The sequence below is a fragment of the Acipenser ruthenus genome, chromosome 14 (genome assembly GCF_902713425.1).
Source record: "Acipenser ruthenus chromosome 14, fAciRut3.2 maternal haplotype, whole genome shotgun sequence".
Classification (NCBI taxonomy): domain Eukaryota; kingdom Metazoa; phylum Chordata; class Actinopteri; order Acipenseriformes; family Acipenseridae; genus Acipenser; species Acipenser ruthenus.
The window spans coordinates 4,086,472-4,114,425 of NC_081202.1; the positions used below are offsets into that span (position 1 = coordinate 4,086,472).

General features: G+C 43.1%; 1 protein-coding gene across 1 annotated transcript; it reads left to right on the plus strand.

Annotated features, from left to right (window-relative positions):
- The first annotated feature begins 223 nt into the window (after positions 1-223).
- On the plus strand, positions 224-27,654 carry LOC117419714 (myelin regulatory factor-like protein). The gene is made up of 27 exons (XM_058986493.1): positions 224-303; positions 5,060-5,150; positions 5,732-5,758; positions 6,576-6,637; positions 6,753-7,017; positions 7,564-7,667; positions 8,222-8,372; positions 12,590-12,785; positions 14,936-15,012; positions 16,262-16,372; positions 16,995-17,085; positions 17,200-17,400; positions 19,110-19,218; positions 19,415-19,524; positions 19,645-19,808; positions 21,426-21,483; positions 21,579-21,664; positions 21,808-21,876; positions 21,979-22,049; positions 22,280-22,435; positions 22,975-23,034; positions 23,204-23,288; positions 23,565-23,639; positions 23,967-24,072; positions 24,749-24,793; positions 26,066-26,149; positions 26,587-27,654. Exons 1-27 carry the CDS (start codon positions 258-260, stop codon positions 26,671-26,673), a joined length of 2,787 nt encoding a protein of 928 aa, XP_058842476.1. The 5' UTR covers positions 224-257; the 3' UTR covers positions 26,674-27,654.
- Positions 27,655-27,954: the final 300 nt, after the last annotated feature.

A 27,954-nucleotide genomic window follows, 5' to 3' on the forward strand; every position in this document is an offset into this window, starting at 1 on the left:
CAGCCTGTAATTGTGTCTGTGTCCTCATGAGTATATATAAACAGAGCTCCACTGAGAGATCCCAGCATTGTCATGATCAGAACACAATGAGAAGGACGTTTTTTTGTTGTGATCATGACAACGTTGTCGTGTTGGGAGCTCTCGGTGGAGCTCTGTTTATTTGTATGCATGTCTGTACATGAAGAGGACACTTGTGTGTGTGTGTGTGTTTCAGACAGCCGGTCACAGCTCAGCCCAGCAGGGGGCTGGATGCACTGATGGATGTGCTGGGGGAAAACGAGGCTCTGCAGCTGTTCTTTGAAGGTAAGAAAGACCTTTGGAATGAATTACAATAATATACACAGCCTGGCCACTTTATTAGGACCTGCACCTAATATCGGGTTGAGCCATCGTTTGCCCTGATCAATGCCTTCACACAGTGTGGCACAGACTCTACAAGATTCCTTAAGCGTGGTTACAATTATTTATTAAGACCTGTGCTTAATATTGGCTTGGGCTGTCATTTGCCCTGATCACAGCCTTGACAATTGGTGCACGAACCATCGCTCATCCAGAATATACCCAATTGGAATCAGATCCAGGGATGGGTACATGTTGACAGCAACCATCGCCATCAGGGTACACGTGCAGCACTGTCGGGTGGACTAGATCGGAAATGATGCTTCAGTAAACTACGCCATTCTGTAGCATTCCTAGTAAAGCCCAGAGTCCCAGTAAACACAGTCTGTGATACCCTGGTACTTTGTTCAGTGAAGTTGCTCCCAATGTGTGTTTCACAGGAAGGGCTTCACTACCACTGCAGTAACGTTAGCACAGAAAACTCCAAGAGACCAGCAAACGACAAGCTCAGTTTCAAAATCGGTAATGCCAGATGAGCATGCTGCTGATGCAGAAAAGCCAAACCAAGTGTCCCCCACTTTTACTTTTCTGAAAGTGAAGCATGATCCACGACAACAGAAACCCCAGTTTTTGCATGATGGGTGCTCAATGTAGCTCTTTAGGGTGGCTGTCCTGCTGAAGATTGATGTTACTTCTGATATGATCATTGAAACAGGGAGAAGGTCAGCTCGACTGGCTAACATGGCTTTTTTTTTTTTAGAAACAGATTTTTTTTTCTTCGAGAGATTTATAGTAATAATCTTACCCTGTCATACTTCCACACTCAGGGGTGAATAATGTCCCATGCAGCAAACGACATTTAGAGCTGTTATGGGAATTGCTTTAAAAGCCTGTTCCCTTAAAAGTAACAAATACAAAACATAGCAGACCGATAACAACACCTAGAGCAATATCGTTAATATGGAGGACTAGTAAAATGAACCATCAGTTATTCTAGAGGCTGCATTAAGGTTTTGAAAATTAAGTTTGAATTTCGTTCAGTAAATATTTGTCGGGTTACTGTTACCATTGCAGAAGTCAAAATATGTATCTCTAAATAGCCACTGAATGCTCAATAAAGTATTACTGAAGCACATGCAGGTTAGTCTAGGTTCTGCTAATGGGCAATATTGTTTTGCAAGCCTTGCTTATTACCTTATTATCATGATCCACAATGTGGCTGTAAACTAAAACACTGCAAGTTATATACAGCAGCCCACAAGGCTTGGGCACAGAGCATTGGTACAGCAGCAGGACCACTATATAGAATGTGCCTTGTACTAAATATTGAGCTCAGGGTATTGTCTCATGGGAAAGAAAAGCCACAAGCTACAACTTTCATTACACATACACTGCTGTGCAAAAGTCTTAGACATGTTGCATAAAGAAGAAAAAACATTGAGTGAAATAACTCACATCACTCGGTTTTCAAGGTGTGGTAGCCAAAGCATAATCAACAAGTACAGAGAAACACCATCTGTAATTGACAAACCCAGGACTGGAAGCTGTCTAACAAGGATGAGCAATACTTGAAGATAATATCCTTAAGGAATAGAAAGAAGACAAGCGTTGCATTGACAACAGAACTGGCAGAAGGCACAGGGTGTCATTGTCCATCAAATCAACAGTACAATGGGGATGGGGCAGGCGCTCACTGACCTTCAGTTCTCCTGACCTGTACTGCGTTGAGGGAGAACTCTGGGGAGAAAAAGGTCATAAAATAATTTGGCGGCCTAAACTGAAAAAAGAAGAGAAAATGTAATATACACACATATACCTATTGTTTCCTGTTCCAGATAGAGAGAGACCAGCTCGCTCACTGAACAGATGTGCAATAGAAGCTCAGAGAAGATCACTGGATAATGTGTTTTTCTACAGAATGGCATGCAATACTTACAGCACATTAAACACCACTTGTACCTGGGCTGGAAGCAGGGTATTCAAATGGCACACTGCAGTGTGCAGTCAGGCAGCTACAGGATAAGATCATTAGCCTCTCGCGGTATATTAAATGAAAAGGCTTTATAGGGTTGTAGCAAGGCTATAACATCCTCTATTTGTAGAAATGTATGTGTTTTTTGTAGTTTCATTTTCAAATAAATGCTTTTGATGGATATGGCTGAGTTCCAGAAACTGAAAATGAATGTTCAGTTGTGCTTTATTAACAGCTTTTCTTTCTAGTTTCGATCCTGGTTCTGCTTTTTCCTGTTGCAGAGTTGTTAGTTCTAGCTGTAGCTGTTAGGATTGAGACATAAGAAGAAAAAAAACCTATATGAACACAATTTTATTGTAATCAAAGAAACTACAAAATGATCTCGCAAAAGAGTATCAAAAGCCATAATAGTAGTATAATGTTTTCAATTACTGTCAGTTAAGGACAATATATTGAAAACTACAAAGCGTTATGTAATTCAAGATGTTAACGTAACATTATTCAACAGGTTTCCTTCGACTTTTTGAAGCAGAATTTGTTAATTCTATAGGGTGATGCCAAACCTTTGGTCATAGCTGTAGAACTGTGAGCTATTTCATGTACGGAGCTGTTAGAGCCATAGTGTTTCCATTATCAGTACAAGGCCAGCTGGTCATAAAAGGATTATCCAGCATTGAAATGAAGTGCAAATGATGTAACTCTGCAATGCCAATGACACACTGGCATACTGGCAGCCTCTGACACAAAAAAAGCAAACTGCAGTTTCAAAGTGGGACAGAAATAACAAAATGCACAGAGTGCTGTGGTTTATTAATATAATTAGACAGACACTACAGCATATCTGCAAACTAACTATTCTATCAGAAGCACAACCTTCCTATATGAAGTGAGGGGTTTGAAAAATGATCACTTGGGGTGCACAGGCTTTCTCTCTCCACTGACACGTTTTTGCTGGAATAGTTAGTACCGTGAGTCTGCTACATACTGACCCTAAGTGCAAAAACCAATAGAATTAAAACATGTAGAAATGAAATACAGTAGATGCCGGTTATTAGCAACCCTTAAGACAACTTTCGGTTATTAACAACATTTTCACGGGAAACAATCCCACCCAATAGACTTTAATGTTGATGGATTTCGGATATTAGCAACTGTCTGACGCTATTTTTTTTTTTTTTTTTTTTTTTTTTACAATTTCTATGGCTACGTCACGCACACGAATACATCATGCGCACGCATCGCACCGTCTATTTATATATCATGGTGTGTTCACGGAGATCATTCTGCACGCACCCTTAGTTTTCATAACGCAGCTGTACATTTATTTAGTCTGAGTGTCGTCAAAAAATATTATTTATTTATTTTTTAAATAATAGATGCTCAGTAATCGTATCCCGCTAAGCAGTGAATGGCATAATAACGCAGAATACCTTTCAGTGTAGTTCTCAAACTTAACGGACCGATAATAATGGGAAAAAAACAAAAAAAAAAAGGTTATACAGTGAGTAAGCAAATTCCCTTAAAACCAGCTGAGAGAGTGTGAAAAGTGTTAAAGTGTTTAGTATTAAGTTTAGTAAGTCTACAAGACTGCTGGGCAAGTGATCATACTCTGTTTTGTAATATAAAAGCAGCTGCTTCCACAGGTAATACTGAAACCATCTTTCTGCTAATTTACTCCAAACAGCCCCAGCAAAGAAGTCCTTGTGATTGGCACACAGAGCAGCCAATAGAAATCCTGTACTGCAATAAGTAAATCACTTCATCTAAGCTTAACTATGTGGGTCACGCGTGGAGTGATATGAGCTGATTGTAAAAATAATGAAATAATACCGTCTGTGTTTCAAATTCCATTCCTAACTGCTGCCATATTCCTCTCACTATCAATAACGGTTTCCAAAGAGCAGGCAGAACTGCACTCTGGGAGGGTTATCCATAGCCTTGTTTTTTTCGCAGTTAGATAAAAAGGATAAAGTTTCAGTTTGTTTATCTTTATTGTCACTCACTGGCGAAGCCCAATCAAACAAGAGAGGTTAATAAAGAGATTTTAACCAAATTAATAGTGTTTGAATTAAAACAGAAATGGCTCTTTGTTGCTTTTAAACCATGAAATAGCCACATTAAACAAAAGTTAACTCCTTAGATCCAATACAGGTTTGGAAGCATGCCACTCAGCTATACCAACCAGCTGTCCAATCAGCACTATTATGGGTTAATTCCTACCATATACGACAAGAATGATCCCGAAAACAAGGCTGGCTCTCCCGAACCGAGTGGAAATTTCTGAGGGGGGGGGGGGGGGGCTTAGGCTCACCGTGCACCACCGACCCCTGTAGGCTGGGCACCTGCGGGCTTGCCTGTAAGCTGCCCAGAGCTGCGTTGTCCTCCGACGATGTAGCTCTGAGGTGGCTGAGCAGTGTGAAAAAAAACGGTCGGCTGACGGCACACGCTTCAGAGGACAGCATGTGTTCGTCTTCGCCGCTCCCGAGTCAGCGTGGGGGTGGTAGCGGTGAGCTGAGCCTAAAAATAATTGGATATGCCAAATTGGGAGAAAATAATAAAATAATTGGTGATTAATAAATAAATAAATAAAAAAAAAAAACTGTGCAACTATTCAGCAACAATCATGTGAAAGCAGAAAGACCTCAGTGACTTCATTGGACGTGGTAGTGGGTGCCTGTGGAAGGAGGCCAGCCCCTGTTTCAGGAAGTCTTTGCTTAAAAGTTGACTGCTTTCTCACATTCTGTCTAGGGCATGATGTCACCAGTGTCCTGGAGAGCCCCGTGGTGGACACCAGCATGCTGGAGCGGTATCTTAGCAACGACATTGACCCGGCAACCTTGTGAGTCAATGAGCATTTTTACTGTTGCAATAGCCAAATCAATAAATACAGTATATTGCAGTATTGGTATGCAAGATAACATTAGATAACATAACAACACCAATGTAGAAAATGCCCCCTTATGTTTTGACAACTATTATTATTAGTTTATTTAGCAGACACCTTTATCCAAGGCAACTTACAGAGACTAGGGTGGTGGAACAATGCATCAGCTGCAGAGACAGAGCACAAGGAGGTTAAGTGACCTGCTCAAGATCACACAGTGAGTCAGTGAGTGAGCTGGGATTTGAACCACTGGACCACACAGCCTCCTATAATAACTAGAAATGAACGACAGGTCTTTAAAAATGTGCTTGCCACCCCTGTAAAAATCATTGCTTCTTTCAGCTTTACAATTCTATTTGAACTCCTCACTGAAGCTGAACTTATCATTCCAATGTGTATTTGAAACTTTGCCCTGGAGTAAAAGCTTAGTGAATCTGGGCCTTGGAGTCCATAGATAAAGGCAACAATAATAAGTAATATTCGTAAAGTGTATGTTCTTATAATCTGTGTATTCCTTTTTTTTATTTTCTCATTAGAATGGTTGCCGGAGGTGGAGTTGATAAGTAGGTTCATTTTTGTTCTCTTGTTCAACTTTGATATATTATTACAATGTCTTATAATCAGATTAACTAAAACATTCAGTCATTGGCCCATACTGTATATTTGCACTCTTTGAATTAGAGATATTCATTGATTTTCAGATTGTAAGTACTTCCCAGAGCTCCTTTATACAGTATGAATTCTACTTGCCTTTCTTTAGATGTAGTGACAGAAGATATCCAATACAGACAAAACAAAGCCTGTGCTGAAGCTGGGAGAGAAGCATTTGGGCAGGAAATGCTTGTTTGAATTTATTTTAAATAAATGCATATGCTAACCACAGGCTGTGTATAAAGCAAGAATAGTATTGTAGATACATGATAGCATTTACTGTATGTAACCATCTCTACTGATGCAGTTGGTCTTGTCTTTAAAAAAACGTATTATGAAAGAAAATATTATGGAGATCATTCAAGTGTTTCTAATTCTACTGTATAGTAATGCTGTAGAGTAATGCTGTATAGTAATGCTGTATTGTATTTGTTTTTGAAGAAAAGAAAATAAATGGTGTACTAGTGACTTATGGAGGTTTGCACTGGAAACAGTGTCACCTGGTGGACTACTGTTTGTAACTAACTAATAATTGAGAGCAGGATCGTATCAGGATCACAGTTTTATACAAACTTCTCCCAACTCGTAAACTGTTTTGCTATGTCAGCAGATGTATTTTTGAATGCTGCAGTTATGTTATCTCTTATGTTATGTTGCCGGTAATTATTTGACTTGGCAAGGTGGATAAACTGATCTTGAGTAGCCTGTCTCACTGATTTCTCTGTCCAGGATGTTACCAGACTCTCCTCCTGACTCTGGCTCTGAAGCCTGCTCACCTCCACAGATACCAGGTTTGTCATTCTCTCCACACTGCTCTGATCTCTCATGGTTTCTGGTGATTGATGACGCTTGTTTAACATCCTCATCCTAACAGCTCTTTCCATGTCCACTCCATTCCCCTGGCAGACATGCACAACAGTTCTTCATGGGCCACTGGCCAGCCCCCCCAGCTGCCGTTCAACCCTGCAGTGGACTCCAGCAGTGCATCGTGTCGCTTTAAAGAGGGGGTTCCAGGCAGGCACCCCAGCGTACCTCAGCAATTCATGGGGCTGCCGAGCAGCTATGTGAATCCTAGTGCCCCTCCCGCTCCTACCTGCCTCAGCACCGCCTCGTCCAGCTGCTTGGGCACTGCCTACCCTTACCTGCCTCCAAGGCCCAGTCATCACCCAGGGTAAGCAGGTCTCTACGAAGGGTTGTGCTCAGTAACAGGTGCAAATGAGTATGTTTGACGAATCTGAACTTTGCCACACAAGAGTAATTCACAAATGGCAAGCTTTTTGCTTCTTGCATGTTTTTTGGGGACATTTACCTGCACACTTCCATTTGTAAAAAATACACATTTGGACTTTAATTATGGCTCTGATTAGTATTATGGCTCTGATTAGAAGAACATTTGTGAGGAACCATAATTTAAAAGGAGTGCAACTTAACTGCAGGTTGGAGCAGATAATGTACTTTTATGAATCGGTTATAGATGGTATAATACTGTTAACATGATTGTATTCTTTTCAGAAAGTTTTTGCCTTTGAACTTGTTTTAAGATATGGGTCTATAAAATCCATATCTTATATAAAAAAATAAGAAGAACTAAGGTGATTGAATTCGACCCTAGGCAGTTTTCTTCTCTCTCGCCTGTGGAATAAGCTACCTTTGTATTTTCCTTAATTTCACTCAGTTCACACCATCTCTCTAGTTGAGCTGTCACTTTATTGTACAGAGCTGTGTTACCGGAAACCAAAAAGAGGAAGCACTCCGACTCCTTTGAAGGGAGTGTGGACCAGTGTGTGTGGAACACTGCTGGCAGGCCAAAAGACTCCTTCGGTAAGTGTGCGTGCAACAGGGATGGACAAAAACATGTGGAACACCTTTCTGTAACACTGTCAACTGGGTGTAGGGCCACCAGGGGGAGCCAGATCAGCACAGTCACATGCAAGGGGTGCAATTATTCTGGAGGCAACAGATAAATACATCACTGAGTCACCAACACCTTGGAGGTCAACCATCCACTTCAGGGATGGACATAAGACTCCTACTGCGTAGCAGTTTCTCTCATTCCAGGTTTTACTATGAGCTTAATGAGCCACAGTGTATTATTAAGGTGTGTCTTATTAAACTACTAGTAAAACCAGGAGTGGATTGGGATGCAATGGGAATCTTAATTGCATCCCTGCACTTTGTGACCTTGTCTGCACTGGCTTAGTTTATGAGAGCTGACTCCACAGTAAAGACAGACATTTCTATATAGGTCTCATATACTGGCTAGAAACAAATGTCACTCACAGCTTTCAGAAAGGTCCCCAGCTCTATATGCTGTCTAATTTCCTTGAAGTTGCAGTTAAATGGAAGATTAACCCGGGACTCACTGTGTGTTGCAGCAGTGAATGGCGAGAATTGTGCAGATGCATCTGGCTATGATAGCGATGGACAGAATGGCAGCACAGGGACGGGAGGTTATCAGTCTTTAACCTGGACCATGTACCATCCGGGCCAGTGGACAGTCCTGTGCAACTGCAACTGTGAAAGCCTGTGAGTATGTGAGACGGGGAGAAGCCCAGTGCCAGGGAGGGTCCCATTGTCACGTCTTTACCAGGTGCTGGAATAACCCAGCCCATATCTGACTCCAGCTGTGTAGCCATGGCAGTGCAATCGCCTCGAGCTGCGTGCAGGCTCCCCAGACACGCCCCCTATCCAATCCGGACCTCCCGATCAGCTCAGCATCGGGCAAGCCTCCCTGCTCAATTAGTTGCCTCCTGTTACACGTCCCAGCTGCTTTCCTAAAGGCACACATCCCGCAAGATCCTCCGTGTCACAGTGCCATATACACTTACATTAGTGTCGGGTCATTTACACAGCAGCAAAATGCATAGGTTTACGAATTTTTAAAATATTTTTCAGTCATAAGCACAACTCACTTTTGCTTTCTATAGCCATTTTGCATTGCTGAAGAGCTTGATCATGGTGGATAAACGGTTAGGGCAGATATGTGACGGGCAGATACGTGACGGATTACTGTAATACAAAAACAATATATAAAAATATTTCGAAAGAATATTGTTTATAAATATTGCAGCTTGCCACCGATCCTAATGAGGTTGACACCGCTATCAGAGAAAAGGTCTGTATTTAAAGGTACAGTACTTGTTTAGATGTATCCTCTGTTACACTGTAACCAAGGCTGTAAAACCTATCCCTGTACTTCTGTTTGCACTTGCTTTATTATCAGTTGTTCTCCTTTTTTTCTGTTCAAGGTCTTTTATTTATTTGACTTCAGGTACTATTATAGTTCAAACAAACTTATTTTTGCAATAAAGCCGTGTGACCCACAGCACAAGTACTAGGATGACCTACAGCAGAAGAAGTGTCTGGTTTCCCAGTGGCAATCTCATGAGAGGGCACTGTAAAGGCAATAAGCACAATTGATAAAGGAGCGACACAGCAGCTTGTCAGCTGATTACTGATGTTGCTGCCTCAGTGTTGTGACTCAGTGCCTCTTAGTTAGAATGTCAATCATTTACACACAGAATGCTTCCGGTAATCACTGAACTAAACTGAATCATTATGCTAGCTATGAACTTATCTGCAAAGTACAGGTACATTAACCACACACAGTTACACTGTAATATGCTAATATTAACTACATGCAGTTAGCACACAATTCTCTGATTGTGAGAGTGGAAGAGTTTACAACTGCTGTAAGTGCATGTGTTAAGAATGTAACATAAGCATAATTACAGTGTAGTTCATGTACCTTTATTTTGAAGTGTACCTAACTTATGTTACACTATAAGCAGTAACTGTAGGTGTAAATAACTTGAATCCACTGCTGTCTGAACTTGGTATTCATAGAGGAGCATTTCTAGAATGTTGTAATTCTAAAAAAATCACATGTAATGTAGTCCTATCCATACTGAATACATTACACCAGGGATGGCAAACCTTTTTTAGCTGGAGTGCCCAAAGTTGGATTTTTTTTTACACTAAGTGCCAAGGGTGCCAATGATTAATTAGGGGTGTAAAAGGTTATACGGTGGCTAAACGGTAACTTTTTAAAACAATATTTAGTTTCCTTTTTTTTTTGTAATTAAGTTTTTTATTAAGCAAACATATAAAAAAAACAGCAATCCACAATACAAAATAATCAAGAACATTACATGAACTAGGACAGAACCCCTCCATCCGCCCTCATCCCCTCTCAACCTCCCCAAACCCTGAACCCCCCTCCCCCCTCTCTTGTCTGGAGAGCAGGTGTGGGGGAACAATATGTACATTCCTATGACTAATGGGACTTCTGCTGCTGAATATCTGCTGACATTTTTTCAACCTGTGGTTGATAGTCAGTCATTTTTAGAGCAACACATGCAGCACTCATGTCATCTGTCAGCCTGTTGCGAATGTCTGATTTGATCAAATTCATGCCAGAAAAAAGATGCTCAAAAATATGATGAGCCAAAAAAAGTTAGACGTGAATTTCCAAGAGTTTTCATTGCTTTGAAAGAATTTGGCAAAGAATTCCAGACTTTCAATATCTCATTTTCTGCACTTTCTGCTTTTTCCCCATCTACTCTGTCACACTCAATCTGCTGTAATGTTACATGCAGATCAGTGAATTTTCTTTTCCACACTGCACTTTCTTGAAATTCCAACAATTCAATTTCCAAACTTTCAAGTCCCAGCCATTCCAACTGGGAAATATTCAGCTGGTCAAACATGGCTGTGTCAGGACTGCTCATGAAAGACAGTGTTGCCTCCATGTTGCGGAACTGAATAAACCTGGCTGCAAATGCTTCCCTTGAAGCCCCCACGAGTTTGGAAAACTGGTGGTAAACTTCCTGCAGATTACTGGGACTGTCTGCAAAGTGTGCAGATTTCTGCAAATGTGTTTTCAGGTTTGGGAAGTATTTGAGCTGTCCACAGTCAATGTCTCTTTCAAACACCTCTAACTTTCTTTCAAAAGCCCTGATATCCCCAAACATGCTTTCAGCTGTTTTGCCAAAACCCTGCATTTTTTGGTTCACATGATTAAAATCAACCGCATCCCACTCCTGTTCCCCTTTATACTTCACTGGGCACTTAATGCTGGTCTCCCCTCACCTCCCATAATTTCCTCTTGTCCCTGAGAACTCGCAATCTGTTCTAAGCAATTCCCTTACATACCCCATTCCCTGTACCTAAGTACACTGCACATTCTAATCTACACTCACATGCTGTTCTTGCTGGACACTGTGGCCGGGGACCGTGGCTGTGGTAGAAGGCAGTGGAAGACTACTTCACTGCAAACCAGTGGGAGGCAAAGTGAGGCAGCAAGACTGATCAAATTCAGACAGAAAATGAATAATTATGAATATGCATGTTCTTTCCGTCCCTAGATCCATTTTTGCTCACAGATTATATTATTACCGGTGCACCGTCATTTTTTTTTCAACTGTATATTTACTTACATAAAACATATCTACTGCTTTTACATTTTGTAAAATAACTATTTAAAAGACGAGTAGCAGATAACATACTTATTAGAAAAAGATTTATGTGGTGTCAAACTACCTTTAATAAAAGGAGCATCCACAAATGTACTCTACATATCAGAGGCATCATTTATTTTGAGACGTTTGTTTTTTGAGAATTTACAACCTGCTTTTCCCCACTGTAAGAGGGGTAACATACCACATTATGACCCGTCAGAAAAAAATTAAAATAAAACAGTGCATCAAACAAAGAATACATAGTTTGAGATACGAGTATGTGACAGTGAAATATATTTTCGGTATTTATGACAAGGGAAGGGTTTGACAATCAAAGCAGAGTGGGACATTTGCTTTAAAGTTCAATGCACAAATACACGTGTTGCCTCCGGTGACACCTGCAAAAGACCTTGCACTGCACATTAACACGTGTGCGAAAAGCTGTACATCTTTTTAGAAAAGACGTAAGCCGAAAGTGCTTGGTTATGTAATTTCAACCTATTTTAGGCTCGCAGACCCCCGACCCCGAGTATAAAGTATAAAAGATTGTGGCCATTTCTCCATTTAGTACAGGAGATGACGGTCAGTAAAATGCTACAAGCATCAGGCTAACGATCCCTTCCTCCCCGCGTGTCCCACTGAAACATCCATAACTGACCACAATTACATTTGATCCTCCATGGGACAGACGTACTGTTTTTGAGCAGCTTTCTGTTCCCAGGGTACTTGAATAAAGCAGCTCAGCAGCATAAACAGCCAACCATGAACGTGTAGATAATAACGGCTACAGTTAGCACTGCTCAATTACTGGGGGCGGGGCCGTCCTTGCAAATCAAACTGACTGGCTTTTCAAAGTGCCACTCAAAGGACGTGCAAAAAAAAAAAAAAAAAAAAGCACTCAGCGTGCCAACAAATACGACTCTGCGTGCCACTCTGGGCACGCATGCCATAGGTTCACCATCGCTGCATTGCACGGTTTGTAACCAGGAGGTCCCCGTTTCAAATCCCACCTCAGCCACTGACTCATTGTGTGACCCTGAGCAAGTCACTTAACCTCCTTGTGCTCCGTCTTTCGGGTGAGACGTAATTGTAAGTGACTCTGCAGCTGATGCACAGCTCACACAACCTAGTCTCTGTAAGTCGCCTTGGATAAAGGCATCTGCTAAAATAAACAAATAATAAATAATAATTAGAAATACGTGAATGTTGGTCAGTTCTCTGTGAATGGTATTGTCTCTGAACCCAATAAAGATGCCCTGATTAAACATTTGCTTATCTTCCCAGACCTGCTCCGGGTTACCATGTAGACACAGACAAGGGGTTTAATTACTCCACCTTTGATGAGGCCTTCGTGTGCCAGAAGAAGAACCACTTCCAGGTGACAGTGCACATTGGAATGATGGGGAACCCCACGTATTTCAAGACGCCACTTGGGCTGAAACCCATTGAGAAGTTTTACGTGAAAGTTTTTGGCATCAAGGTGAGTAAAATTTGAGTCTCTATTTTTCTGGTACCCAACCCTAACACCATCCCTAACTCCAACCTCATTGTTAACCCCATCTCTAACCCCAACTGCAACCCCATCCCTAACCCCAACCTCCTCTCTAGCCACAACCCCAACCCCATCCATAACCCCAACCCCATCCCTAACCCCAATCCCATCCCTAACCCGAACCCCATCCCAAACCCCAACCCCATCCCTAACCCCAACTTCCTCCCTAAGCCCAACCTCCTCCCTAACCCCAACCCCATCCCTAACCCAAACCTCCCTAACCCCAACCCCATCCCCATCCCTAACCCCAACCTCCTCCTTAACCCCATCCCCATCCCTAACCCCAACCTCCTCCCTAACCCCAACCCCATCCCTAACCCCAACCTCCTCCCTAATCCCAACCCCAACCTCCTCCCTAACCCCAACCCCATCCCTAAACCCAACCGCCCTAACCCAAACTCCATCCCTAACCCAGACCCCATCCCTAACCCCAACCTCCTCCCTAACCCCAACCCCATCCCCATCCCTAACCCCAACCTCCTCCCTAACCCCAACCCCATCCCCATCCCTAACCCCAACCTCCTCCCAAACACCAACCCCATCCCCATCCCTAACCCCAACCCCATCCCCAACCTCAACCTCCTCCCTAACCCCAACCCCATCCCCAACCCCAACCTCCTCCCTAACCCCAACCCCATCCCCAACCCCAACCTCCTCCCTAACCCCAAACCCATCCCCAACCCCAACCTCCTCCCTAACCCCAACCCCATCCCCATCCCCAACCTCCTCCCTAACCCCAACCCCATCCCCAACCCCAACCTCCTCCCTAACCCCAACCCCATCCCTAACCCCAACCTCCTCCCTAACCCCAACCCCATCCCTAACCCCAACCTCCTCCCTAACCCCAACCCCATCCCTAACCCCAACCCAATCCCTAGCCCCAACCTCCTCCCTAACCCCAACCCCATCCTTAGCCCCAACCTCCTCCCTAACCCCAACCCCATCCCCATCCCTAACCCCAACCTCCTCCCTAACCCAACCCCATCCCTAACCCCAACCGCCTCCGTAATCCCAACCTCCTCCCAAACCCAACTTCATCCCTAACTCAAACCTCAATCTAATCCCAACCCCATCCCTAAATCCACCCCTAACCTTAACCCCATCCCTAACCCCAACCCCATTCCTAACCCCAACCTCCTCCCTAACCCCAACCCCATCCCTAACCCCAACCGCCTCTGTAATCCCAACCTCCTCCCAAACCCAACTTCATCCCTAACCCAAACCTCAATCTAACCCCAACCCCATCCCTAAATCCACCCCTAACCCTAACCCCATCCCTAACCCCAACCCCATCCCTAAACCCCAACCCCATCCCTAAACCCCAACCCCATCCCTAACCCCAACTGCCTCCATAACCACAACCTCCTCCCAAACCCAACTTCATCCCTAACCCAAACCTCAATCTAACCCCAACCCCATCCCTAAATCCACCCCTAACCCTAACCCCATCCCTAACCCCAACCCCATCCCTAAACCCCAACCTCATCCTTAATCCAAACTTTTACCCCAACCCCAACCCTATCCCTAACCCCATCCCTAACCCCATCCCTTACCCTAAACCCAACCCCATCCCTAAATCCACCCCTAACCCTATCCCGTACTCCAAACTCATCCCTAACCCCATCTCGACCTCAACCCCAGCCCTAAATCCATCCCTCACCCTAACCCCAACCACATCCCTAAATCCATCCCTAACCCATCCCTAACCATATCTCGTACCCCAACCCCATCCCTATCCCTATCCCCAACCCCAACCCCAGCCCCAGCCCCAGCCCTAACCCAAACCCCATCCCAATTTAATATATGTACTGCTCTGTAATTACAGTACAGAGTACAGTATCTTCTCATTACTATTACCGTTTAGACCCCAAGTGATCTTATAACCACCCTTTACATTCACTGATATAGATATTATGGAATGTGTAAATTCCTGAAAGATTTTCTATTAAGGAGGTTTTGCTCACCTTTGATTCAGATGTTGTCAGTTATCACAATGGTGCTTTAGTTTAAGGGGATTTCATAGATTTTCTTAAAGGGAAAGTGTAATTTAACATTTCTGTATTTCCTTCCAATTCCAGGTTGACGCTCCAGATCACATAATAACTATTGAACAGTCACAGTCGGATAGAAGCAAAAAGCCATTTCTACCAGTCAAGTAAGAAACGCTAACTCACATAAAAAAAAATCCTCTTATTATTATTATTATTATTATTATTATTATTATTATTATTATTATTATTTATTTCTTAGCAGACGCCCTTATCCAGGGCGACTTACAATCGTAAGCAAATACATTTCAAGTGTTACAATACAAGTAATACAATAAGAGCAAGAAATACAATAACTTTTGTTCAAGCAAAGTACAAGTGTGACAAACCACAATTCAATAATACAGCAGATAATAGTGATAGTTACATCAGGATATGATTAAATAGTGATAGTTACATCAGGATGTGATTAAATACAAAGTACTACAGGTTAAACACTTGGCAGATTACAGTATTCTGAAGTACAGGATTAAATGCAGTAAAATAGGGGGCAGATAAGAGCAAAATAAAGCACATTTACATGAAGGGTGATAGTGTCCCAGGATACAAACAGAGGAGTTCTACAGGTGCTCTTTGAAGAGGTGAGTCTTGAGGAGGCGCCGGAATGTGGTCAGGGACTGGGCAGTCCTGACATCTGTAGGAAGGTCATTCCACCACTGCGGAGCAAGGGTGGAGAAGGAGCGGGCTCTGGAGGCAGGGGAGCGTAGCGGAGGTAGAGCTAGTCTTCTAGTGCAGGCGGAGCGGAGAGGTCGAGTGGGGGTGTAGGGAGAGATGAGGGTCTGGAGGTAGCTGGGTGCAGTCTGGTCAAGGCATCTGTAGGCTAGTACAAGAGTCTTGAACTGGATGCGAGCGGTGATCGGGAGCCAGTGGAGCGAGCGGAGTAGTGGAGTAGCGTGGGCGAAGCGAGGCAGAGAGAACACCAGGCGGGCAGCAGAGTTCTGGATGAGCTGGAGCGGACGGGTGGCGGATGCAGGGAGGCCAGCCAGGAGGGAGTTGCAGTAGTCTAGGCGGGAGAGTACCAGGGCCTGGACCAGGAGCTGGGTAGCATAGTTGGTGAGGAGGTAGCATAGCTTATCTGTTCATACTTTTAATCTATATTTGCGTTTGCTGTTCCCAAATCAGATCTGTTGTTATCTGACACAGACTACACCCTGCTAGCAAATTGTATGTTAATTGTGGTATTTAGAAACACATTTGGTGTGTATGTAACATGCTATTCTTAATAACCAGACACTAGGAGAATGATATCTGCAGTTGTAAGGCAGATACTGTAGGTTGCATTGAATAACCTTTAATACCAGACATGCTGCACGTGCTTGCTTTCTGCAATGCTGTGACCGCTGTCTGACCTTTCAGAGTGAGCCTTCCTGGGGACAAGGTCACCAAGGTAACGCTGGGGAGGCTGCACTTCAGTGAGACAACAACAAACAACATGAGGAAGAAGGGCAAGCCCAACCCAGACCAGAGGTGAGTGACTAAACCATTCAGCGGAGGTGCTGAAGTTAGACACCGGCTCACTCCAAAGACATCACCGTAAGATAAAACATCAGTTGATGATCGCTCTTTATTTTTAAAAGGTACAGGTTTAATATCATATTAACACATTGGCTTCATTTTTTCTATTAATCGTTAACATAGTTTGATGGACAAGGGAGCTGTGTAAAGGGCAGGTCACCTTATGATTGTCCATGTGGAACTTGGGAGAGTGCTGGCTTGCTAAAGTAATGGGCAGTGTTGCACTGCGCTACAGATTGTGACTCTGTCAGTGTGGCTGTAGAGGTTAAAAGCTCTATAACGACACCTGCAGGAGAGACTGACTCTTTTGCATAGTGGTTAAGATGCTCACTTGCTCATAATTATTTTTTTATTCGTTTATAAATAGGTTACAAGAAATGATCTAACCATTAACAAAATAGAACCATATTTAGTAACATTTTAGTTGTTGGTGAACCTATTTAAATGTAAGCAAATGCTATCTGCCTTGTTACCACATGTCTGTATTTTGAAGTGTATCGTAGATTTCTGTATCTTGTACTGTACTACTATGTAACTTCAGTACTGTAATGATGCTCTTCTCTTTCTCCGGTAGGTACTTCATGTTGGTTGTTGGGCTGTATGCTGCACTGCAGGACCAAAACTACCTGGTCGTTGCTCACATGTCTGAAAGAATCATAGTAAGGGTAGGTAGAGCTGTTTGAACCTTTGATTTCTACATACTTTGTTTTGAGCCCTATAAAGCATGCCGAGGCCTCTCGTGAACAAGTGGGAAGTCTGATCTTGCCTTGCCATTGCAGGCGTCTAACCCGGGGCAGTTTGAGAACGACACGGACCAGCTGTGGCAGCGAGGACACGCTCCGGAGTCCGTGGTTTGCCACGGCCGGGTGGGAATCAACACAGACTCGCCGGACGAGGCGCTGGTTGTGTGTGGAAATATGAAAGTCATGGGGACAGTCATGCACCCTTCGGACATGAGAGCCAAGCGGAACATCCAGGAGGTAGGCAGCGTGCTCTTACACCCCTCTCAGAGAGACAGCTGACATGCATCCAGGAGGTAGGCAGCGTGGACTCTTACACCCCTCTCAGAGAGACAGCTGACATGCATCCAGGAGGTAGGCAGCGTGGACTCTTACACCCCTCTCAGAGAGGCAGCTGACATGCATCCAGGAGGTAGGCAGTGTGGACTCTTACACCCCTCTCAGAGAGGCAGCTGACATGCATCCAGGAGGTAGGCAGCGTGGACTCTTACACCCCTCTCAGAGAGACAGCTGACATGCATCCAGGAGGTAGGCAGCGTGGACTCTTACACCCCTCTCAGAGAGACAGCTGACATGCATCCAGGAGGTAGGCAGCGTGGACTCTTACACCCCTCTCAGAGAGACAGCTGACATGCATCCAGGAGGTAGGCAGCGTGGACTCTTACACCCCTCTCAGAGAGGCAGCTGACATGCATCCAGGAGGTAGGCAGCGTGGACTCTTACACCCCTCTCAGAGAGGCAGCTGACATGCATCCAGGAGGTAGGCAGCGTGGACTCTTACACCCCTTTCAGAGAGACAGCTGACATGCATCCAGGAGGTAGGCAGCGTGGACTCTTACACCCCTCTCAGAGAGGCAGCTGACATGCATCCAGGAGGTAGGCAGCGTGGACTCTTACACCCCTCTCAGAGAGGCAGCTGACATGCATCCAGGAGGTAGGCAGCGTGGACTCTTACACCCCTCTCAGAGAGACAGCTGACATGCATCCAGGAGGTAGGCAGCGTGGACTCTTACACCCCTCTCAGAGAGACAGCTGACATGCATCCAGGAGGTAGGCAGCGTGGACTCTTACACCCCTCTCAGAGAGACAGCTGACATGCATCCAGGAGGTAGGCAGCGTGGACTCTTACACCCCTCTCAGAGAGACAGCTGACATGCATCCAGGAGGTAGGCAGCGTGGACTCTTACACCCCTCTCAGAGAGGCAGCTGACATGCATCCAGGAGGTAGGCAGCGTGGACTCTTACACCCCTCTCAGAGAGGCAGCTGACATGCATCCAGGAGGTAGGCAGCGTGGACTCTTACACCCCTCTCAGAGAGGCAGCTGACATGCATCCAGGAGGTAGGCAGCGTGGACTCTTACACCCCTCTCAGAGAGGCAGCTGACATGCATCAGGCCTCAACCTGTCTGAACGAAAGAGCCATATTGAGTAGCAGAGAGTTCTTAAAGAGCCATGAGAAACAACACGAAAAATAACAAAGATACAAAATAATGATTTAACTGGAATGCACACGGCTTCAGTGTTTGTGCATTCAGTAAAGTAAGCAGTTTACGTATTTAAACGCTTCCACGTCATCATTGTGTTGCACTTTCACTTGATTTTACCAAAAACAAATGTCCAACCCTCAGCCCTAAATCAAGAGAGCCATAATATGAAGCTCTATGAGATTTTCCCAAGAGCCTGTTGCATTGTATAGATTTACTGTACATACGGTACATACAATGGCACTGTACTGAATATTTCACATGGTGATGTGTGACTGAGAAAGGACATTAGCTATATGTTTGAAATGCATTAGTACAATCTGAACAACTTTAAAAACAATGTAAAGAATATACATATTATGTTCATAAAAAAAGAAAAACAAATATATATATATATATATATATATGATGCCCCCTGAATATGATGCAGCATGCGATGACACTGTAGTGTGTTTAACCCTGCAGGTAGACTCCACCGAGCAGCTGAAAAGGATAGCTCAGATGAGAATCGTTGAGTATGACTACAAGCCAGAGTTTGCATTGAAGATGGGAATCGACCAGGCCCATGAGACAGGTATGCTTCGATTCAGCAGAAAGGAGGGTCCTGGTCTGGTCTGGGCATTACCTGTGTGAGACAGAACGGAGGACCACAGTGCAGCTGCCCTAGCCCGTCACCCCTCACTGAGGCTCAGAGGTTGAAATTACAGAGTGATTCAGAGTGCTCCTGTTGTGGTCTTAATGGCATCCTAACACATTTCCTCTTGGTGAAGGTATAATAGCCCAGGAGGTGAAGGATCTCCTTCCTTCCGCTGTGAAAGACGTTGGAGACGTAGTCTGCACTGACGGGGAGACGATAGCTAACTTCCTCATGGTCGATAAGGTAGGAAAGGACTCCCTCGAAATGATTCAAATTTTTAATATTCCAAGCGTCGGGGAAGCCTATTGCCTAACATATTGCTTAATTTTTTTCTGTTTTGCTTTATCTTCTTGTTTCGTTTAGGAGCAAATCTTCATGGAGAATGTAGGCGCTGTCAAACAGCTCTGTAAACTGACAGACAACTTAGAAAACCGGATTCAGGAGCTGGAGATCTGGAACAAACGCATCGAGAAGCTGAAACGCATCGGCAGCATGAAATCAGCCACCAGCGATAAGAGTACAAATAGGTACATATCACACTGTGTGTGTGTGCGTGCGTGCGTGCGTGCGTGCGTGCGTGCGTGTGTCATGGAATAATGTGCAGAGCACCCGGTTACCGGGGGAATATTTACACTCAGACGGAATTAGTAAACACGAGTGTGTATGCACTGGCCAAGTGCAATTTGAATATCCAAATCTTTGAATTTGAAAGTTTACAGCTCCTGTCTGTGCAGTTTTTGAAAGGATGGATGTTGTGAGCTCGGGTTGAAGGGGGCAGCGACTGTTCTCAAACTATCCTAGGATAAAATACAATATTTCCAGTGTCTTATACAGGAAAGTAAATCAAAATAGCTGTACATATACATCCATGTTATTGTAGTAGATTTGTTTACATTGGAACACATGACGGCTCCTCTGGGGGGAAACGTTTGAAGCAGTGCGTGTGGTTTAAAGCAGTTTCCTCAGAGGATTTCTGCATTTTAAAAGGGGTAATAAGAATGGGTTATCTTTTAATAACATTACCTCTCTCAACAAATCATTTGGCAGTAGTGTTTTCCAGACTTTCATTTTCACTTTGACTGCTGTGCCTCATAGACATCATAAAGCAGGGGTTAACTTATTAACAAAAAGCTACCGGATCTAGGATCCGACACAAATGAACCCATCATAAAGTATAATCATGGCAGTGCCATCATTTTGATTTGATCCAGGCCTCTGTGTGATTAGATGGGATTTAATACTTGTTGCCCAGGAATTGAACTGGGACAGAAAAGCATTATGCTTCTGTAGTGTCAGGATTAAGGGGATTGACCTAAAGTAAGGAACCACTGGAATCATACCCCCTGAGTCTAGATTCAGAGACTAGCTGTCTGCTGTGCTGTTAGAGGAGACAGACTCCACTTTGTACAACTAAATCACCTCCCAGAGAGAGTTCCCTTTACTTATGTGAGCGTGAAGTCAGAGACTGAAATATATACAGCCAAACTATGAGGGAATGGAGTATGTTAATTTGTGTTTTTTTAAAAGCCTTCACATCTTTATTGTCGTTCGATAGCTGAAGTTGCCTTTTGCCGGCTCTCGAGAATATTTTCCAAATCAGTCACTTACAATATCAGAATTCTCCCTCAGCAGCTTCTGCTTCTGTGAATCCCATAACAGCTGTGCTCTACACACTCCCTATTGTGAGCTTTACTCGAAGGTCACATGTTGTCAAGGACACCGTTGCACTGCTGCTCTTTTGACCAACTAATCAATCTATCTGGCTCTCTCCCAATTCAATTCAGTTACTTATTGTTAAGGGTCAAGGTGTGCTATCTTAAACTCATACTGTACAAACTATGAATGTCTCAGTTCCTTGTGGCACAAAAATCAATGTGCTATCAGGTGCTTCTTTATGGAACAGTCTTCCTGATAAGGAAGTCACATTGCACTGCAGTCAATGGATTTGTAACTTATAATTTTTTCATACAGAACAAGAGTTGTCTGCCATTTTTTTAACCCTTCTTTGTATATTATTTGTATATATTTTTTACATGTATATAATGAAACTGCTTTTATTTAGCAGCTGTTCTAAGATTCGAATGTTTAATTAGCATTTGTTTTAAAGTCTGATTGGTTTATCAGGTATATATTTTATCTTGCAGGACAGTAAGTAGAAGCAGCAGCATCCCACCACCTCGACAGCCTCTGAAGTCCACCAAAGTGAGTGAGAGCAATCTTCTTTCAGTTAGTCCAGGTCGTTGTTGTGCATTTCAGTGACTGCCATTCCTTTCTGCTTTGGGTTTGTTTCTCTGCAGTGTCCCACACAGACACACCATCACTGTCTCCGACACAGATTTTCACAAGCTGCCATCATTACATTGGTGACCACCATGGGCTTTTGGTAAGTTTTGTTCTGTGCAGCACAGAAGGGTTTGATGCAGGTGGAGTGCAGTGTATGCGTAGCATATGTTATCCATCTCAATAGACTGTTGTACACCAGTAAATGATCAAGCTTTAATAACAACACTGTTGTTTTTTCCACAGCGTGATTGCAATCACATCACTTTACCTGATTGACTTGAACAGCGATGATTACATCTTCTCCAATCTCAGGTGCAGAGGTTCAGAATATTTCATTTCTTTTTCCATCTTTTAACTGCTTGCTACTTGACGGTGGTTTATTTATTTATAAATATATTATGCTTTTTAAAACAGCAACACTTCAGTCTTTCCCCCGACTGACAGCACTGTGACGTCTGCAACCCCTACCTCTTCTTCAACAGCAGGTACAGTGTGGAGGTTAGCACTGAATAAAACAAGAGCTCAGCTTTCTCTGAAATGAGAAGACAGAATAGTTGTACTGATTGGATGAATAAATAAATACAGCAATAGTTTCCATTATGTATGCTTTTCTGGATGTTTTTTGCATGCATGTATTGCTGCATGTGTTTGGGTATTGTTTCTTGGTTGTATTGCTTGATTCATGGATGTCTGTATTTCTCTGTGTGGGTTTCAGCTGTCAGCACCACAGTCCCTGGCCCCTGGCCCCCTGATATTGATTTCTGCAACATCCTCCCCTGCGATGAGGTCTGCTGCTGCTCTGCAGGGGCTGGCAATGCCAGCTCTTTCAGCCTGCCAGAGCAGCAGGCAGGGGGGGCACCGAGGCAAACAGGTGCGCTGCTCATCAGCTCTCACTTTACAAGGAATCACCAGGAGCAGTGAGAGAAGACAGAGAGGGATGGATCTCCAGTGTTCTGTAAAACTCCAGGGGTTAGGCTTGATTCCCCTTTGGTAGTTCCAGTCAAATAGAAATGGGGGTCCACGCAGGATAAGAAGGGGGAGACCCAATATAACTGAAAGACACACAATACTGGGACTAAATCAACTCCCTTTAGACTGCTATTATTGGACTGTAATTCTCAACAACAACTAAAAAGTAAATAACGACACACAGATATGACAATGTGCTGTATGATACAGGGAATAATAAACAGCATTGTGACATATATAGAAATAGATAGGGCATACAGTGCCAGCTGCAATGAGGCGGCAATAATATTAACATTTTGAATGTAATATGCAAAATGCCCAGTAGGTGGGGTTGGAGTATTATGCAGTCGTTATGTATACTTGATAATACAGTAGGGTGTTATAAGCATCCATAGCTAGTATTGCTGTACAATGGGGCTGACTTGAAACTGCTTCTTTCAGGGCAAAGGCAACAAGACCTGCACAGAGGCATCCCTGGCGACACTGGAAGTGATCAAGACTGTAAGTAGGGCTTCCTGCATTCATTCCAAACATGTAAAGAGAACTACAGGTACTTTAGAATTCAGTTGTAGGTATTTTGTGTCCTGTATATATAAAAGGGGGTTTTCACCACCATAATAACTTGATTGATGTATTTGTTTATATTTAACTTTGTACTTTATCTCAACAGTAATTGATACAACCATCAAGTCCATTCACATTGTGGAAAATCAGCAGATTATTGACAACCGGTACTGTTTGAAACAAAACTGTGGGTGAGTGTGGCATTTTTATTCGTATTCCTGTTGTTATTCCAGTGAAACACGCCTGTGCAGTGTTGCAGTGCTCAATGTGTTGAAGTGGATTCAATTCTCACACAATTGTTTGCAATCCATTCTCAGTTATGTTGTGTTTTTACAGCTGCCTAGATGAAAGCATGCAAACCTAAAACTTGACATTAAAAGTTAAGCAGGGCAAGAATATGAAGCTAAATGTGTTCTGACGTTCTGAACCCCAACCATTGTCTCTTTTTGTATCTGTGAAACAACCAGAAACGGAAACTACAGCTACGTCATACCGCTGAGCAAACACACCCCGGTGAGGATGAGAATCACTTTGCAAATGAAGTAAGTGAAAGGATTCGTTACAGCCTGCTTTTGTTTACTGCTTTAATTATGTAACGCGTTTCAGACACTATTGACAACACGAATCCAGCCCAGTAATTAACAGGAATCTTTAATGAGAACCCTATAGGCCAAATGAGTGCTTGCTATTGTCGAGATACTTGTTTCTATATTAATTTATTTAGCAGTAACAATTAATCACGCACACAGAATGTTTGCATCCCGTGCTGGTTGACTCATAGACGATGAATGGGAGCGGTGCAGAATCCCTCCTCCCCAGAGACAGTATTGTTCCCTGGCTGACTGTCCACGTGTCTGTCTTCACCGCAGCTCTTCAGAAGCCCTGGTTGTCTATCTGTGTGGGGTCACAGCAGGGGCGCAGTGCCCGGATTGCCAGCACAGAAAGAAAAGAGCAGCGCTTTTACACAATACACAGGTAAACAGGTTCACTCTCTAATAGAATCAATCTTTAGAGTTAAATGACCTTCTGGTGAAGCCATGTACTAGTTATTGGGGTCCTTCTGTTGTTTGATATTTTCCTGTCCGTTCCAGTTGCTTTAGTTTTTCTTCCTGGTATTGTAGTGGCTTGTGCGGTATCGCATGCGCCACACAACACAGTCGCAAAGGTAACGTATACCTGAGGCGGCAAGGACAGAGAGACTGAAAGTGTTCAGTAAAAAAAAGAAAAAAAAAGAAATGTACTTAAAGGTGACCCAAAACAAAACTAACAAAAAAGAAACTAATCACTTGGACAGGTACAAAATAAAACAATACTGCTGACAGAATAGTACAAAAGTACCTGGCAGCTCCCAGCTTTGGGTACACTGGAGTTCTGTAATTCCGAATCCAGCCCTTGACTGCCTTGGGGGCTGAACCACATTCCATTTACTGTTTTCAAGCCCCGCCCCCATATACAGCAGCCCAATCACATTTATGTATTAATTAACACAATCACAAGGCAATGTAAACCTTAACCAGCCCCTGCCCTGTTACATGTGAACCCTCCAAATCATTGTTCACATTCAACAAAATTGAATCAACACACATGTACAAAGAATACTGCAGACATTTGACATAACGATAACATCTTGCCTTTGTTTTTCTTTCTTTAGACCCGGATTACAGGACAGGGACAGCAGAACAACAAGGAAACCCAGGTAAGTTTTATTGTTAACTTTTGATCCCTGTTTGAACACTTCCAGACAGCTTCATCTTATTGTACAATCAGCTTGGTTCTGATTGCACCCCAGTGGGCTGCAGTACTGGTAATGAGAAGAAGATGAATGTACTATTCTGGCATGGATATTATATGTGCAATAAACTCAACTGAATTGTGTAAACAAATACATATAAGGAAAAAGTGCAGTGTCTATTTACTAAATGTATTGATATAACTTCAATCATTTTCTTACCCATGTATCATTTATGGTGTTTGGTTTCCAATTCTTATTTTGCTTCCTTGAAGCTTCTCTTGTTTTAAGTTTTGAGATCAGAATGGTTCATAGCAATATCAGCACGCTCTTCTAAAGACCATCACAACAGTCTTTTTGGTAGTTTCTCACAAGGGCTATTTGCATTATCATTGTGAGACAAGAAAACAGAAAAACAGACAAGAAAACAGAAAAACCACGAGACAGATTTTCCAAGATATTTATTCCAAATTATGCCATTAGCGCAATTGCTTTCAGGAAGGAAAAAAAAACACCAAATAAAATAAGAAACAACCTAGACTGCTGATGAGACCCTGAATGAAACACCAGAAGTGTTTATTTCTAGTGTGGTAACTACAGTATATTGGGGAAAGAGCTTTGAGAATCTAGCCCTATATGTGCAGGCGGCACACTTCATGATATCAGAGTGTCTTCCTCACGTGCCTTCATTTGTTCCAGCATGTCCATTATACCTGACATTCTCTGTGTTTGAATAAAGCTGTGAGTGATTTGTTAGGTTCTAGCGGTTCCTTGTCTGAACACTTTGTAACTCTCTGTGAATGCATTGCCATGCATCGCAGCCTCACATCCAGGCGTTCATTGCAGCCTGATTGCTCAGTTTCAAAGTCCATCAGTTTCACCACACAGGCTGGCAGCTCAGTACTGGCAGGTGGACTGGGTGGATTTCAGTGAAGTCAGGAGCATGTGTGGGGGTTTGTTTTTAACAGGATTCTTTGGTGTTGTTTACTACTGTACATTCCTTCATAGTTTAGCTCCTGGGCAGAAGTGCAGTCAGCTTGGTCAGGCTTTGAGTATGCCTTTGTTTACATTCCCGGAGGTAGCTGTTTAGGAACACAACTGAGATATGACAATACCCTAGTTCCATTTTCAGATGAATCATTTATTTATTTATAATGTATTTCTTTCATTATTAAAACCAATGCATGAGGATTTTTTTTCCTGTTTTACACGTCTTGGTAAATGTATTCTTTTCTTCAGACTACACAGGGATTTGAGCACCAGTGGCCACTTCCAGTCGCTGTTTTGTACAGAAGTTCATACTATTTCCGTGCTGCTGCTCCGGTAAGATAGCTGTAAAAGTAATTGTCCACGTGCATGCAGCCCTTTATCTTTGCTCTGCCTTGAACAATACCCATATAGCTGTCCTTGCTTTACCATACAGTAACTCTCTGTGCCATACCGTACCTGTCTCTGCTTTCTAAACGGTCTGTATATGCCATGCCAACCTCTCCAGGAGACACGAGATTTATAATTAATATGCATTTCCAGGACCCTTTTAATAAAGCATGAATATCCAACACAGAGCCCATTACCTAGATAATTGATCACGGCGACAGGTAAGTGACCTGAGTCACTGATGAAAGAAGTGGTCAGCCCTCTGCAGATGATAATACAAATGCAGATGATAATACAAATGCTGTTCTGATATGGAAGATTGGCTTGGTTTGTGTGGAGCTGGTACTTACCTCGATTTTTAATCACATGCTCTTGTCCCACAGGGTCAAGCGGATTGTGCGACAGACCCCAACTATATGGGGGTGCAGTTTACAGACTACTATTTCTACTTCTATCGAAGATGCGACTGAGATACTGGAAACATCATTCTCATTTCAAACACAACGGCAGCCCTTTAAACCTTTTTCCTTTTTAAGTTTAACAGGGCCAGTCCCATGATGACATAGTGTACTAACAGGGCACCCGAAAAAAGTTATCGGGTTAAGTTAACGGAAAAGTTATTTTTCTATGAAATGTATGTTAAATATATGTCAAATTGTATTGCGTTTTTTAAATATTTGAAAACAAAAAGCCTAAAAAAATGAACAACCATCTTATGCAGAAGTGAGATGTTTAGCTTTATTGTCTATCCGGAGTAATAAATGAATCAAGGTGCTATGAATGCACAGTAAGAAAAACGTTTGTTATTTAATATGGATTTGCTGCACGTGAAGCGTTTGGATTTGGCGATCCTGTCTTTTTTCCATTCCATTTTGATTAGTGCACAGTTGTTTTGTAAATACACAAAACAAACTGAATTTCCTCTTAACTGTTCTGACCACTTTGAGTTTTTGAAAGAGCTTGCAGTAAAATGAACCACACGTTGCACTGCACAGTAAGGGTTCAAAGTACTTACTCCGGGGAAGGAAACGCTTGCAGTCGACCAGCATGCTCTGAATGTAGAAAAGCTGTGTCTGCATCAACAGCAGAGGCACACAGCGTATTAATGAAGCACAACCGATCGGCCATGGCCTCAGAACCTGAACATGCACCTTCAGCCATGGTCACTTTAGCAAAGACTAATATCGGACTGGCGAGGTATTGATCGCAATAAACCCAAGCGCTCTTGGAAATAATCAGATAATATTATGCAGGGTTTAATTAAAGCAAGAAGATACTTGGTGGATTGTACCTGAGTGGTTTTGATAGCTTCACACGTATATAGTCTATGCTGCTCTGTACATACTGCATGAAAGACTCTGACATATTGAGACTGAATGTGTTTTAAGTTATTAGGCTCTGAATAGAACACAGTCACTACGGTGTGCAGCCATCGTGGCCTGTCATGGGGGGGGCGGGGGGGTCTCTCTCAGTGTCTTTCAGATCTGTATGAAACAGAGTGGGATAGAGAGGAAGACTTTGTATAGAACAGAATCCATGCCATTATGTCATTGTGTTGTGATCTGTACCACTTTCAATCTGTCTGTCTCCAGTTGAATTGTGGCATGGCTAAGCTTATTTTTCTCTAAATAAAGCCGTATTTAAAAGTGATGCTATTCATTGATTCCTGACTAACTCTTTTAATGGATACATCTTCAGGATGTAGAGGCATGTGTCTGTGTGTCTCTTAGTGTGTCAATTCAGCCATTCAG

Bases quoted from the DNA above. Each gene is read 5' to 3' on its own strand.
- LOC117419714 (XM_058986493.1), top strand. From the start codon at position 258: ATGGATGTGCTGGGGGAAAACGAGGCTCTGCAGCTGTTCTTTGAAG. The intron at 17,086-17,199 runs GTAGGTAGAGCT...TTGCCATTGCAG, and splicing joins CTGAAAGAATCATAGTAAGG to GCGTCTAACCCGGGGCAGTT. The intron at 21,484-21,578 runs GTGAGTGAGAGC...GTTTCTCTGCAG, and splicing joins AGCCTCTGAAGTCCACCAAA to TGTCCCACACAGACACACCA.